The 14,459-nt window shown below is 37.3% G+C and overlaps 1 protein-coding gene across 2 annotated transcripts in view; it reads right to left on the bottom strand.

Annotated features, from left to right (window-relative positions):
* The window catches only part of ABCD3 (ATP binding cassette subfamily D member 3), a 30,136-nt gene that overhangs the window by 3,301 nt on the left and 12,376 nt on the right, over window positions 1-14,459 (bottom strand). Inside the window, exons 3-22 of one of the 2 annotated variants that reach the window (XM_065842000.2) lie at window positions 14,191-14,289; window positions 12,519-12,607; window positions 11,591-11,660; window positions 10,638-10,735; window positions 9,871-9,994; window positions 8,858-8,914; window positions 6,612-6,754; window positions 6,093-6,162; window positions 5,582-5,651; window positions 5,358-5,455; window positions 5,188-5,279; window positions 4,756-4,844; window positions 4,607-4,679; window positions 3,541-3,604; window positions 3,074-3,151; window positions 2,916-2,981; window positions 2,724-2,813; window positions 2,379-2,498; window positions 1,830-1,934; window positions 520-576 (exon numbers count right to left, since the gene is read on the bottom strand). In XM_065842000.2, the coding sequence (XP_065698072.2) occupies window positions 520-576; window positions 1,830-1,934; window positions 2,379-2,498; window positions 2,724-2,813; window positions 2,916-2,981; window positions 3,074-3,151; window positions 3,541-3,604; window positions 4,607-4,679; window positions 4,756-4,844; window positions 5,188-5,279; window positions 5,358-5,455; window positions 5,582-5,651; window positions 6,093-6,162; window positions 6,612-6,754; window positions 8,858-8,914; window positions 9,871-9,994; window positions 10,638-10,735; window positions 11,591-11,660; window positions 12,519-12,607; window positions 14,191-14,289 (1,752 nt within the window). Of the gene's footprint in view, window positions 1-519; window positions 577-1,829; window positions 1,935-2,378; window positions 2,499-2,723; window positions 2,814-2,915; window positions 2,982-3,073; window positions 3,152-3,540; window positions 3,605-4,606; window positions 4,680-4,755; window positions 4,845-5,187; window positions 5,280-5,357; window positions 5,456-5,581; window positions 5,652-6,092; window positions 6,163-6,611; window positions 6,755-8,857; window positions 8,915-9,870; window positions 9,995-10,637; window positions 10,736-11,590; window positions 11,661-12,518; window positions 12,608-14,190; window positions 14,293-14,459 lie in introns of both variants that reach the window. The other variant, XM_065841999.2, reaches the window with a different exon arrangement.

Here is a 14,459-nt window from a genome sequence, read left to right on the forward strand (position 1 = left end):
TGTGACAATATACGTAAGGCACACTTTTATCCCTGTGTATTATTCAGTATTTTTCCCACACATACAGTCTGCCTCTATAAAAAGTAATCACGACAGTAAAAACTTAGTTTGGAAAAAAAGAAGTCCATATATTCAAGATGAACTTTTTTAATGCATAGATATTAGGCACCTTGAAAGCAAAAAGTCAATGCTGTTTACCAGATTCTAGTTAAAAGGATTTTTTTGACACTAAGAAAGAAGACTTACGCGTCTAGTGAGCCTTTCATATTTTTGAGGCTACTTTTACAGATGCATTTAAGGATTTTGGTTACTTTTCCCTTCATAACTAGAAGTCTAAGAATATTTCAAATAGTGCAACTGGATAATGAAAGTAAAACTTTTTAACATAAAAAAACAGAACACAGCCTATTAAGGTATAAAATGAGAACACCTCAAATTGTAAAGTCAATTTAATAGAAAGGCAAACATCAAAGCCCCTTCTACCTACAGATATCCTTAGCAAAAGCAAAGACTACATACATCATGATGTTTCCAAAGTGACTTTCTGTGGGAGACAGTGAAGAGAGTGATGCCAACCTACATGAAGAAAATGCACAAAATAAAGCAGTTAATTTTTCTCACGGGTTAGACATTACAAGAGGGATTTATATTTTTAATTGCTTTCACTTTTCTTTTACTCCCAATGATTTGGCAAAATGTAGAATGAACTGGGCAAAGGAGGTAAAGTAGGAGGCAGGTAAAACAATGAAACCTGGTGATTAAGAGAAGTCTACTTTAACAGCAAAAAGAGCCAAACCCACAAATGCTATTAGTTAATTATAAACATAAAGTGACACATTGAAGGTGAATAATCTTCCTTTGTTTCCACGCAACTTGGTTAATTATGATCTTGAGGTCCCTTCCAACCTAGTAGTCTATGATTGTATGAAAACGGCTCTGATGACAAAGCAGGGTAACATCTTTTTCTTTCTGCAAGGGCAGCTTAACTGGGAGTTCTGTTTTTCAAGAACATGTATTAGTCACTTGGCAACAGTAACTCCAAAACAAAAGTACAAATGAACATTCAAGTTAACAGAATAACAAGTATATGTGAAACAGAAAATTGTCAGAATATAGTATGAATGTGGCAACATTAGTTCAAGAAATAATGTCCATTCTTCTGCAGAGTCCTCATCTAGTGTCAATTTACTACCACTGAAGGCTCCCTAAGTTCCCACTTCAAGTTTCAAATACATATTTCAATGGATGCACAGCTTTGCTCCATTACCACTCTGAGAACACTGCTACTCAATAATCAATGTTATTTCAAGTCCATTCCTTCCCAGGCTAGGGGTGTGAAATTAAATCTTACTGATATTTCACATTGTAGTATGTAGAATCTGAAAAGGTGAGTATAAGAGGGAAAGGAAAAAGAAGACCATATTTAATATCATGTTTTCCTATAGTGCTTGGCTTTTCATGTCTTAAAATAGATGGAAATGTTTATTTCCAGCCTTTCATTTCTGTTGCCCAAGCAAAAGAAATGTCTCAAACAACAGAAAAGTGTAAAATTTTAGATTAATTGATCTTCACTTGACATTCTAAGAGTTTATCTTGAAATACAAGGTTACCAGTTAGTAAGAGGCTACATGTACGTCTAAATTGCCTGGAGACTACAAAACAATTATTGAATTCTAGTGTGCATAAAGGGTGCTTGCATGCCCTTCTAAGTTGTTTTTATTGTTTGTTTGGTTTGTGATCTGCAGTAGGCATAAGGAAGAGCGTGCCTTGTATCATTTTAAGTCTCCTGTTAATGCACAGAGGTATAATTCTAGAAACAGAGAGCTTACCTTTCGGCAGTGGCTGTAAATGTAGCCTTCTACATCAACGCTAACAGCACTGGTGCACTCATCCAGAATTGCAAACTGAGGCTTATGATAAAATAACCTTGCCATCTGGAATGCAAACCAAAAAGCTACTGTGGATACAGAACTACAACCAATAATGCAGTGTTAAAAGTTAAACTAAGAATTAGTGTCCAAAGATTTACTGTGGGAAGGGAATTTCTTCTAAGTTGGCACCCACTGAAGCTTGAAAATCCAATAGCTGTTAACTATATATCCTTTTTTTTTTTTTCTTAAAACACAATTGGTTTAGAACGTCTGTTTATATAATTAAAGTATAAGGTGTAGTAAAAGGTCAACATTTCCAATTAAATTTTGAGTACAACAGGCACTGGTTTAGGTTGTTCTCTCAGTATGCAGACATTACACATTTTAGGGGGTTCTTCTTTAAGTAAAATATTAATTTTTAGTTAAAACCAACAGTCGCTTACAATTTAGATTACATTTTCAACCTGTGTCCTGTATTTGTTAAGTATTTAAGCTTTTGAGACATACTGCCATTCTCTGTTTTTCTCCCCCGCTGAGGACATCCATCCAATCCTGAACACTATCCCAGCCCCCTTCACGTTCCAAGATTGGGCCCAGCTGGACGTTATCCAAGTACTCCTTCAGCACCTTCAATTGAAAGAGGAATGACAAATAGAGCTTAAGTGAATTTAATACAGAAATTATTGAAAAAGACTGTAAAGGGTTACACTATTATGTTGGTGTACTATCAACCCTGATAAAGATTAAAAACAAACTAAATGCAGTGTTTTTACTAGCAATTTCATTATTTTTACATCTGAAGCATTACTCATCTTAAGCAACACAAAGGGTTCATTAACTACTTATCATTACCTGGTCAGAAATCCCTTTCTTTCTCTGATCTTCTAAAGTATCTGGATATATAACTTGATCTCTGAGAGTTCCAAGAGTCATATATGGTCTCTGAGATAGAGTTGGAAACAAAAAGGTATGTCAAATATTTCTAAACATAGTCAAAGGAGGAAGAAAGAAAACACTATTGTCAATTAATGTACTTAGCCTCACCTGGGGAACATAGAACAACTTCCCTCTTACAGGTTTTGTTAAACGCCCACCAAACAAAGGCCACAACTGCAACAAGATAAAGGTTTAAAGTTGACCAAAAAGTCCAATCACAATAGTGCTTAGGATTCTCCCCCATTTATTTAGAAAAGTTCCCTTACCTCACCAAGAACACGAAAAAGTGAGCTCTTGCCACACCCATTTGGCCCACAAATCAGAACATTTGCACCAGATTGAACCTAAAAATGCAAAGCCAACACTATAAAAGTGTAGTGAGGAAGTACTGTTGAAAGCTTCCACAAACAATAAGTCATAGGCTTGTACATAGTACTTTCTGACATTACAATGGTTAATTTCCACCAATATTTTTTTCCAACTAGTTTAGCACCAACTACAGCTGGAAGAAAACACTTGTAACAATAAAAACATTTTTGGGAAAATAGCTTATTACCTTTTTTTTAAAAAATTAACATGACAACTGATTTTGTCCTAATTTAAGCATATCATATAAACACCTCTCCATTTACATTTACTCATTTTTTTTATAAATCAGATTACCTCCAAAACTATCATCTTCACTTTTAAAATTGTATATGAATACAGTTTTCTGTTATATTAAAAAACTTACCTCAAAGTTAAGGTCTTGAATCAAAACGTCTCCATTAGGTGTCACCAACGGAACATGATCAAACCTATTTGTATTGCAAGATAAAAACACAGCCCAGTTGCCTAAAAGCAGCCAACACAGCCTACTCAGATGTTTAAGGAACAGGGCAAGACTTCAGCAGTACTTCATTCAGAACACTGTCCTGCTTTCCAACCATTAACAGCTAAGGCACTTCTTGAACCAAAAGCGGTTCCTTAATGTTCAACAAACATCTAGAATTTTTTTCCTTCATATTTTTCCAAATCCTTCTAAGACTTTGTTCTCCCAGAAATCCTGTGCATATAAACCTAGTGCTTCATTTTAAACCTGCTAGCAGATGTGTATTCCATCAGTTGTAGGATACACAATGAATTACTTCTCTGCTCACCTACCTTGTCCATGTTTTTTTTAATAATAAAAATACCTCCACCATTTTTTTTTCCTCTTCCCTCTCCCCTTTCCCCTCTGCTCCACTATCTGCTTTCCACATTTATCTGATCAAGGCTATTTAATCTCTTAACTGGCTTTACTTTATGCTTTTAGGTAGTACTACAATGTCAATGTTCTTCAGGCTGAAAAGAACTGATGAATTGACTGCTACTTGAGTACATCACTGAACTGTCCAAGCATAGCGAAATACAAGCTAATATTTTGAAACTGCATACAGACTTGCCCCCAGTTTTTACAGCTGAATTGTATCATGGAATAAAATCTACAGCCAACATATTTCTAAGAAGAAATTTGAAAAAATGTTAACAAAATGGTTTGGGAAGACATATTCTAAAGGACAGCAAGAAATGTTACCAAAAGGGCAAAGTCTGGAGAGCATATTATGTTTCCTGCTAACAGGAGAGGACAAGGATCCACTTTCAGAATAGAAATGCTGAGTGGGAGTGAGGTGGAATTATTTGTAAATAAACTATAGCACAACAAAAACTGCATACTGCAATAATGGGCATTAAAACTACTATTACTAGTGACAGAAAGAAAGACTTAAAAGCCAGACTACATTAAAAATATTAAAGCTGTGGAAAATTTTTAAACATACTTGATAAGGTTATCAGTGTTGATAATTTCTCCAGATCCGGGTATCAAAGGCAAAGCTTGATTTCTATCTGCATCTTAAATGAAGAAAAAAGTATTAGGCTCTGGAGCACTACATAGAGATGCACATATTTCATACGATGTCACATCTACCTTTTTCTTGCGATACCATCGTACGCTGATATTTGCCACTATTCAAGTCCTTCAGAACCTGCATTAATTCTGTAATTCGAGCTGTGAAACTAAAAAAAAAAAAAAAAAATTCCTATAAGCAATTAATCTTTAGAAGTTTTAGTAATCCATAGAAGCTCTAATGAATACTCTGTTAGACTGCCAAAATGACAAAGTTACCCAACCCAGCATAGAAACAGAATGTTTACATTTTAGAGTTGCATTGAGGTTGTCCAACTTTTACAATATTTAGAAGAACCTTTTCCTGTTATAGCCAAATATTTGATAATGCAATGAACAAAGCACACAAGCTCAGTTTGTTTAAATTCTACAGTCAGTTTCTCAAAATGAGATGAGAAACGGCAACAACATAACTTTAAGAAAGACATTTTACACAATCACTATTATACTTACCCAGCCAATCTGGTCATTTCACGGCCTGCTAGGACTATTCTGCCCAAAGCCTGAGACATTCTCAGTAACATTCTTCCACTTTGGTAGTAATCCTAGAGCAGAAGAAAGTTTATTTGTGTAGACTAACAAAATTTAAATTCAGGAAATTGTTTTAATTCTGTTCTATTTACCTCCAAAAGTTCTGCATGAGTACTGTTCAGATGACGAGGATCAGACAGGTTCAAAAATGGACGACTAACAACCAGGTACCCAACCACAGTGGCAAAGTCTGCAGTTTAATAGGAAATATTAAGTTACACATTAATTGAAGCAATAAGAAAAAACAGAGTTCTCATGCAAGAAGTTTAGCACTTTGTTATTTGTAACAGTCCGTTAGCACTGGACGACCACTTACATTTGGCAATAATAGTATCAATGAAACCCATAGAGAACCGGAACAGGATGAAATTATGCAAATGCTCCACCTGGTAAGTTACAGAAGACAAAAGGTCAAACTATATCAGTACCTGTTTTACTATTATTTTACAGAAGTATGACTCCAAGTACAGTTATTTTTCAGTAAGCCACAAATACCTCAACAATGTCTATCACCTGTGACAAGCCCTGCACAAGTATCCCTGCTGGCAAAGACTCTCACTCTAGATCAAAACAACCTACATGCCAAACTAAGCAACGAGAATGGTAATTGTGGTGGGTGAAAAGGAGGGAAATGGCAAGACAAAGACCATTCTATCAGAAACTTCTGTTCTGCTTATAGCCCACTAACTTATTTTTAAATCTGATGACTGTAGCAGCATAAACACCAAGGCACTATAATTCAACTTCTATTCATATATGTCAAGAATCACCACGATAAAATTAATTGAAGTTTTGCTTGAAATGTTTTAGAAGATAAAAAGTCTTACCAGTTTACTGAAGGTTTTGTGAATAGTCTGTTTTTCTCTCAAGTTTCCATTATAGAAAGCAATTTCTTCACTAAAAACAAACAAACAAAAAACAACCACAAAGAATGCAACTTCATTTTGTTAAAGACAGTCTTTGAAAAAGTCAGTCATAAACCACAATATAGTCCTTTCAGTTACCTTATGAAATAAGAGTTTGTACTTTTTCACAACAGTGAAGCTTATTTTACCCCAGTTGGTTTGTCTTTTGAATTAGCAATATGATGCATGTATGAATCAATTAATAATCATCTGCATAAAGATGCAAACACTTTGCTCAGAACTGATAGCATCGCACTTTCTGAATGTATTTTAACATACAGCTTCCATTTACACCGCAGTATTACTTTGTCACTTATACCTTGCTATGTGAGTAAATCTATACCTGTTCGTAATAACCTGTTCGTATTTTAACATACAGCTTCCATTTACACCGCAGTATTACTTTGTCACTTATACCTTGCTATGCGAGTAAATCTATACCTGTTCGTAATAAGCCGTGAGTTGACATATCTGTACTCCCCTTCATATTTTTGTTCTACAACAGTCATCTTGCCAATTGGTCTCCTTAAACGTGTAAGGAAAAACCCCGAAACAATCAAGTATGCCATCATGCTAGCTGGACCCTGTGAATATCAAAAAAGAACAAAAGCTTACCACCTAGATGGTCTCAAATTGCAACATCTCTACCCAAAATACCAGAAAAGCATGAATTCCTTGATTTTCACCTCCCATGTGTTTGTTACCCATTCAATTATTTTTGAAGTTCTCAGCACATTCCTTTCTTTTGTGCTGTAGATACTGTTTCACTACTTTTACTAATTCTCTGTCCCCAGATGACCTTCCCATCCTCACCTTCTAATTAAGTTTTTATCATCACCCAGTGCGATCTTCATGCTCCACTGTCCTAGCTTATTTCTTTAATAATTTTCTGGTTCTTGCAGATTTCCTCTCCTTCATTTCTATCTACTTCTTTTTCTCTGTATTTGCTACACTGTTGTCAGAGCAGTCAAATTTCAATCCCATTCCCTTCTTTGTCCATACATCTCCAACACATTTCACAGTATCACAGTATCACAGTATGTTTGGGATTGGAAGGGACCTCAAAAGATCATCTAGTCCAATCCCCCTGCTGGAGCAGGAACGCCTAGGTGAGGTCGCACAGGAATGTGTCCAGGCGGGCTTTGAATGTCTCCAGGGAAGGAGACTCCACAACCTCCCTGGGTAGCCTGTTCCAGTGCTCTGTCACCCTCACTGAGAAGAAGTTCTTTCTCAAATTTAAGTGGAACCTCTTGTGTTCCAGCTTGATCCCATTGCCCCTTGTCCTATCATTGTTTGCCACTGAGAAGAGCCTGACTCCATCCTCATGGCACTCACCCTTTATATATTTATAAACATTAATAAGGTCACCCCTCAGTCTCCTCTTCTCCAAACTAAAGAGCCCCAGCTCCCTCAGCCTTTCTTCATAAGGGAGATGCTCCACTCCCTTAATCATCTTTGTTGCCCTACGCTGGACCCTCTCCAGCAGTTCCCTGTCCTTCTTGAACTGAGGGGCCCAGAACTGAACACAATATTCTAGATGGGGTCTCACCAGGGCGGAGTAGAGGGGAAGGAGGACCTCTCTCGATCTACTGACCACCCCCCTTGTAATACACCCAAGGATGCCATTAGCCTTCCTGGCCACAAGGGCACAGTGCTGGCTCATGATCATCCTGTTGTCCACCAGGATCCCCAGGTCCCTTTCCCCTACACTGCTCTCTAATAGGTCATGCCCCAACCTATACTGGAACTTGGGATTGTTCCTGCCCAGATGCAGGACTCTACACTTTCCCTTGTTAAATTCCATCAGATTATCCCCCGCCCAACTCTCCAGCCTGTCCAGGTCCCGCTGGATGGCGGCACAGCCTTCTGGCGTGTCAGCCACTCCTCCCAGCTTAGTGTCATCAGCAAACTTGCTGATAGTACACTCAATTCCCTCGTCTAAATCATTAATGAATATATTGAATAATATTGGCCCCAGTACTGACCCCTGAGGCACTCCACTAGATACTGGCCTCCAACTGGACTCCGCACCATTGACCACCACTCTCTGGCTTCTCTCTTTAAGCCAGTTTGCATTTCCCACTGCTCTCAAGCAGTCCTAGTAGGGATTTTATTCTTCTGGATCCTAAGTTGCAATGGACGAGGGCTCCCAAACAGCTTAAGTATTCCTGAAGAGTGGCACAGCATAAAACCAAGGCATAAACTGAATTTGGCATAAACTGTCAATAATAACTATTAATCAGTCTTACAGAGAGCAATGCGAAGACATCTGAGACTGGAAAAGTTACCCAGGCTCAGCTAAGCCTAGAAAAAAGAGGCTGCAAAGAAACAGAAAACTTATTGTCTCCCTTAAATGGAAGTCACACCAGACAAAAGCAGCCAGAAGGGTACTGTACTAAATGGGATTCCTGAGAACATGCTAGAAGAAAACAAAGAACTTTCTTTTTTTCTTAAAATAGTTGATCAAATGCCTGTGAATTCTGTTTTTTATTTTAATTGCCTCAAGACAGAGAGCACTGAATCATACAACACATTAAGTGTAAAAGCATATTTTCAGTATACCCCTTCAAATAATGGAAGGATCTATAATTAATACCTCGAGTCTTCCTCACACTCCAAAGAGGTACAAGTCTATAACCAAAGAAAGGAAAATTTGTTTATATTCCTAAAAGCACCACTTAATTTACCTGAGCTCCTATTGCACTTGTTAGCTTGAAGATATACAAAACTATATCCAGGAAGGGCTGTAAGAAAAGCATAGAAAAAAAGCATCAGAATACCAGCATAACACAAATACAAAATAGTCCAGAAACCACCAACCACCCCAAGACCAGTTACAGCTCTGCATTAAAGACACAACACTGGTTAACCTATTTTACAAGCCAAATGCTAAACCAAAAGGAATCTCAGACACATTTTCCTAAAAATATTCACTCAACTGAACTGAACATAAAAATATCATCATCTTCAGATAAAGTACATACCACATAAGAAAGTGATTCACCATTTTAGGTCTGTAACAACATTCACTAAGCAAAGTTGGATTAGACCCAATTATTAATTCCTGACTGAAAAAACTGTGAGAAACACTGAGAAGAATAATGCCATATAGTTGGCTATGTACCTGACAGAAGCAATATTCCGATTGGAAAGCATCCTGTTCCATACATCCTCTCAAAGCCAGAGCAGCTGAACTCCACATTTTTTAGCCAGAAGTTTTTGAATAATTCAACTTGTATTTTGCTTTATACTTCTGCTTGTGTGAACATCATAGCATAAAAAACAACTAGTCTAAAATTTCAACAGTATTCTGCTTCAGTAACAAAAACACCTAAAATTTGCACCAGAAATAGAGGGAAATGCTTACTCAACCACACTTCCCTACCCAAAATAATATTTTTATATAAATAAAAGCTAGCCATTAGGTTTTTTTCTGAAATCTAACTAGCTGAGAAACCATAATTATCACTGCTCATCTGAAAAATAATGTGCTAATTTCTTTAAAAGAAAATTTAATTCAAATTATAACAATCCACAACAGTGCTTTTGCAGAGGTCATGCAAACCACAGACTGTGAAACAATACCATAAACATTTGTTTTAGCACCATACTCCAAGCAATACACATATAAACGCAAGCAATTACTTTGAGCCCTAAACATCCACAGCTATTAGTCCAAGATCTCTCTGAAAAGCCTTACCTTGCTAAGGTTCGAGTACAGGTCCACGACACTGTTACAGAATTTTTCCACATCCTGTGTAAGCAGTTGATCTGGATTAGCTATTCTGCTGTCCAGATTTCCCATTTTGTAGTACGTATAACCTCTGAAACAAAACAAGAGCTAAGTAGCAGGGAAAAATTCATTGCCTAGGGTATCAAATAACTGCAACCCTCTGCTTCATACAACTGAGATGGAAAGTAGTGCAAATATTAAATGACTGTATGGAGTCTACATAGCTAGTGCTCCTGCCTGATCAGATCCACATTAAACCCTTCAGAGCAGTTTAGGCTCCAGGATGTCTTGCTGAAGCTCAGGCCCATGCTGCTCTATGTACTGCTGCTGCACCCTCACAAACTCTGCATCAACACACCTGAGAACCAAAATTGAGTGTAGAAGGATATGAGCAGCTTCTCAAGCTCATGCATCCAATTCAGTCTGCAGGATTATTAGCCCTACATGAAAGCAACTGAAGAACTTTGGGACCTGACCCAGTAATGGAAGCAGTACAGTGCATTATTGTTTTTCCTAACTGAGCCAACTTTGCTGTCTTTGTATCTGTGCCATGTACAACCTGGATAAGCCACTCATCCTAAATGGCAAGCTAATTGCAATCAAAAGTCTTCTACACAGTACACCTTACCTACTAAGCACCTTGCTACCTTCTTACTATGCACTTAAAGTGATTTTGTTTGATTTTAATCAATTTCTTTTTTAAAACTCTTAGACATTAAAAATGTGTTACTTACTTAAGATATTCCTCGTAGAGGTATCTGGTAAGCCTTACTCGGAAGCAAAGTTTCAATTCATTTAGACCATACTTCAGAAAGCTATTCACTAAAGAAATCTAAAATAAGAGACAGTATTTCAATATTTAGCTAACGAGATTTACTATACTTACATCAGTTTGCAGTATAGATTGTGCAAACACTTTAGAACAGGTGAATTCTCCCCTAAAGTCAATAATACTCTTAACACACCTAAACCAAACCATTTAGTGTCTGTAGGACCACAGATTAAGTTTCTGTCTACATTTTTGAAAATACCAGTTCCCAGTGGATCGAAAGATTTAATATAAAACTTGCATATCTTCAACTCTTTTGATAAGCTCCAGAAGAGAGCCCCCATTTGACAATCACTACCTTAATCGCTTAATTGCCTTTTAAATCTATTGTAAAGCAGGTACATTAGGTAGTAATAGAAAATGTACTATTTATCACCTCTGGTGCAAGTCAGAGATGTTGACAAGCTGAAGGAAAGTTAAGAGGTGGGGAAAAAAACCATAACACATCTCAGAAGTAGCTGTAAGAAATATAAAAATTAAAGACTAAGAAGAAATTTTCATCTTCGATGGTGCCAAAAGAATCCCACACCTAGCACGTTGAAACATCATCCAGTCCGTAAGATGATGTTATGCAGTACTACAGATGGCACATTAAGCTATAAGTCAAAATTGCCATCAACAAAACAAATCTCAAGACCTAAACATGTCAGAAAAATAGTTGCAATCAATAGGGAAACATGCTGATGAAGTCTCCCACACACTGATGGCAGAAAATGAAATGTGTCTTAATACACACCTGCATGTAAAACAACTAATTTCAATGGGGTTTAAGACACTCATTTGAGGTCTCTTCCTGAAACTCTTAATTTACATTTGAAATACTTACTACTAGTTGGCTGGCACAAGAAAAGCACTTACAGCAGGCATTGCAGCGATGAAGTTGAACAAGTATTTCTTGAAATCTTTTCTGCTGCGGCCAATGATTGCACTGTAAATGACCATCCGCTAAGAGTTAGTTACAAGAAAAACGAAGTATAAACTAGCATGTCTTAAGTGGACAACACAGAGAAAAAAAAAATCATTGTGGAAATCTGTAGTATCAGCTGTAGGATCAAGTATCACAGATTTCTGTAAATTAAGTGGTGACAGACAAAGCAATTATCTGCCTTCTGCTCCTGCAGTAACTGTCTGTGTTAAGGGCTCAGAATTTCATGGTCACAGAATAGCAGTTCTTTCTTTGCTTTCACAGATTCTCACAAGAGAGAAATAAAGCAGTCCTTCCATTCTATAAAGCACTGACGGTCTCTCATGAAATACATATCATTTTGAACCACACTTTGAGAAATTCTGACTTGTTTCAATCAGCAACAAGAGCAACAAAAATAATCAGAGGTCTAGGAAACACTTAAGACTGAAAGCATTGTGTTTATCAATCTAAAGAGCAAACAGCTCAGTAGGAAGAAGTAACAGCCTTAATATCCAAACAAAATGTCTGAGTCTATGCCATAGAACCACTATGCCACTGAAGTGCTCTCTTAGATGTTTAGATCAACATGAGATTTAGAGTCTTCAAAATGTGACCAAAATAACAAAAAAACATTTAATAAGTAAACTTTGGTTAAAAAAATAAAGTTGTGTCCAACAGCAGCAGAAGAGTTGATTAAAAATTAATATTTTTCCTTTCAGAAAAATATAGGGATCCCCCTTCCCCCAAAATTGCAACTATACCAGTTTTCCAACTCTTTCATATAAATAAGCAAGCTGTAAATGATCTGAATATGTGTTCTGACAGATCACTTTCTCTGTTAAACACAAGAATGTTTAAAAATAACAAGTTTATAGATACCTTTCAATGACTGTTCCATTTTGAATCATCCAAATATCGCAAAACGTGCGGAGTACCAGCATCACAGCAATAAGCAGCAAATAACCTGTCTAGTACAAAACCAAAAGAGCAACAGTTAAAACATGGATAAAAATTCACCACTTTTTCTAGAAAGTGGTCTGACCGTATCTAGCAGCAAGGTATTACCCTGCTACCCCAGCTAATGTAATATTTTATTACTTAGCAGGAAACACAACAGTAACCAATATTTTTAATAGAATACTGATTACATTTTTATGAAGAATGTTTGTCTTTTAAAAAGGTGTAGTTGGTTGATACACCAGACACATAAGATGGAGGGTTACTGGGGTAAAGAAGTTACTGCTGTTCTGAAAGACTTTTCTGCCACAGGGTCACAGAGACCGCAAGGGACCTTGCAGGTCACCTGCTCTGACTCCCCGCTCAGAACAGGGCCACAGCAACCAGGCACCAGTCAGACCTTGTACCATTCATCAAAAGTCTTTAAGCCCAACAGTGCAGCCAGTTTTCCATCCACTTCACTATTCAGTCATCAGTTTGGCTGTGGGGGTACTAGGGGAGACCTCAGGCTCAAGGTCTCACTAAAATCCAAGTATTCAACATCCACTGTTCTTCCCTTAAGCACACAGCCAGTCATCTCATCACTGAAGGCAATCAGGTTAGTAAGGCATAATCTGACGTTCATAAATCCCAGCTGGTTGTTTGCAATCACCTTTTTGTCCTCCATGTGGCTGGAGCTGGCTTCCAGGAGGGTTTGCTCACAGCCTTAGTAGGAATATCGTGAGGCTGACCAGCCTATAGCTTCCAGTATGCTTGTTTTTGGAGATGGAAGGGATGTTTGGGTTTTGGGGAGGATTATCAGTAACCTTTCTGATGGCCATGACCTCTTGAAGATGACAGAGGCCAGCTCTGCCAGCTCTCAGAGGCATTCCCACATTCCCACCCGTGCTTCCACCTTCCCTGAACTTGTTCTGTGAACAAGCTGCCAAAAGTCCCTGCTCATCCAGGCCAGCTGGTGCCGTGCTTGCTCTACATTCTGTGCACTGGAATTTATTGCTATTGTGCCTGATGTATGCAAAGGTCACTTAAGTTCCAAACTCAACTAATGTACTTCAAAACAAAACAAAACAAAACAAAAACAAACACTTAAGTGTTCTGGAAAGCATAAGAAAGATGCTGAGGCACTTTTATCTTGCTAAATTCTAGTCTGCATAGCTTTCCTAAAATGATGCTAACAGACTTTTCGACAAATTCACCTTCTAATGAGGGCTGGCCTAGATATAAGTTAAAAAAGCAAAATTATGGATGAACAGCATGCAATTTAAAGAGAGGAAGTATTTGCACAGAGAAGTGTACTACCTTGCATCAAACAAAACCTGGATGCCCTTTCAAAAGATATACTACAGTAGTAGTTATTAGTTGACAGTAAATGGCTTATTCTTGTAATTGAAAGCAGAATGCAACTTTTTAGTGATCTAACAACTGAACATACATGTAAATATTTATAGTACTACGTTGCTATTTTAAAACATATAGTACAATTTAGTCCTATTTGAGTAAGGTATATGCTTTTGTTTAAATTCTGATGCAATTATGAAAGAAAACTTGATTACAAAAATGCTCATTTTTACGTGTTGCTGCAGACAATACTTACCTCTTTACAAAGTGTTCTAGGGACCATTATTTTCAGGATTCGACATATTCTTGCAATAAACACTCTGTCCACCATTGCTCGCTCCTTCTTTCCCTCCTTCTGCTTCACACAGAACAAGAAAAACAAGAAAAGCAAGATTCTTTTTTTGGTAATGTATTATTTAAATGTTGATGTGATATTTTCCCTACTCAAGTTATTAACAGCTACCTTCCTTCTGCAGTGTTTGCAGTTATTTCTTTCCAATTTAAGAGCTGATCACACAAGTTAAA

Source organism: Patagioenas fasciata, chromosome 6 (genome assembly GCF_037038585.1).
Source record: "Patagioenas fasciata isolate bPatFas1 chromosome 6, bPatFas1.hap1, whole genome shotgun sequence".
Lineage (NCBI taxonomy): Eukaryota > Metazoa > Chordata > Aves > Columbiformes > Columbidae > Patagioenas > Patagioenas fasciata.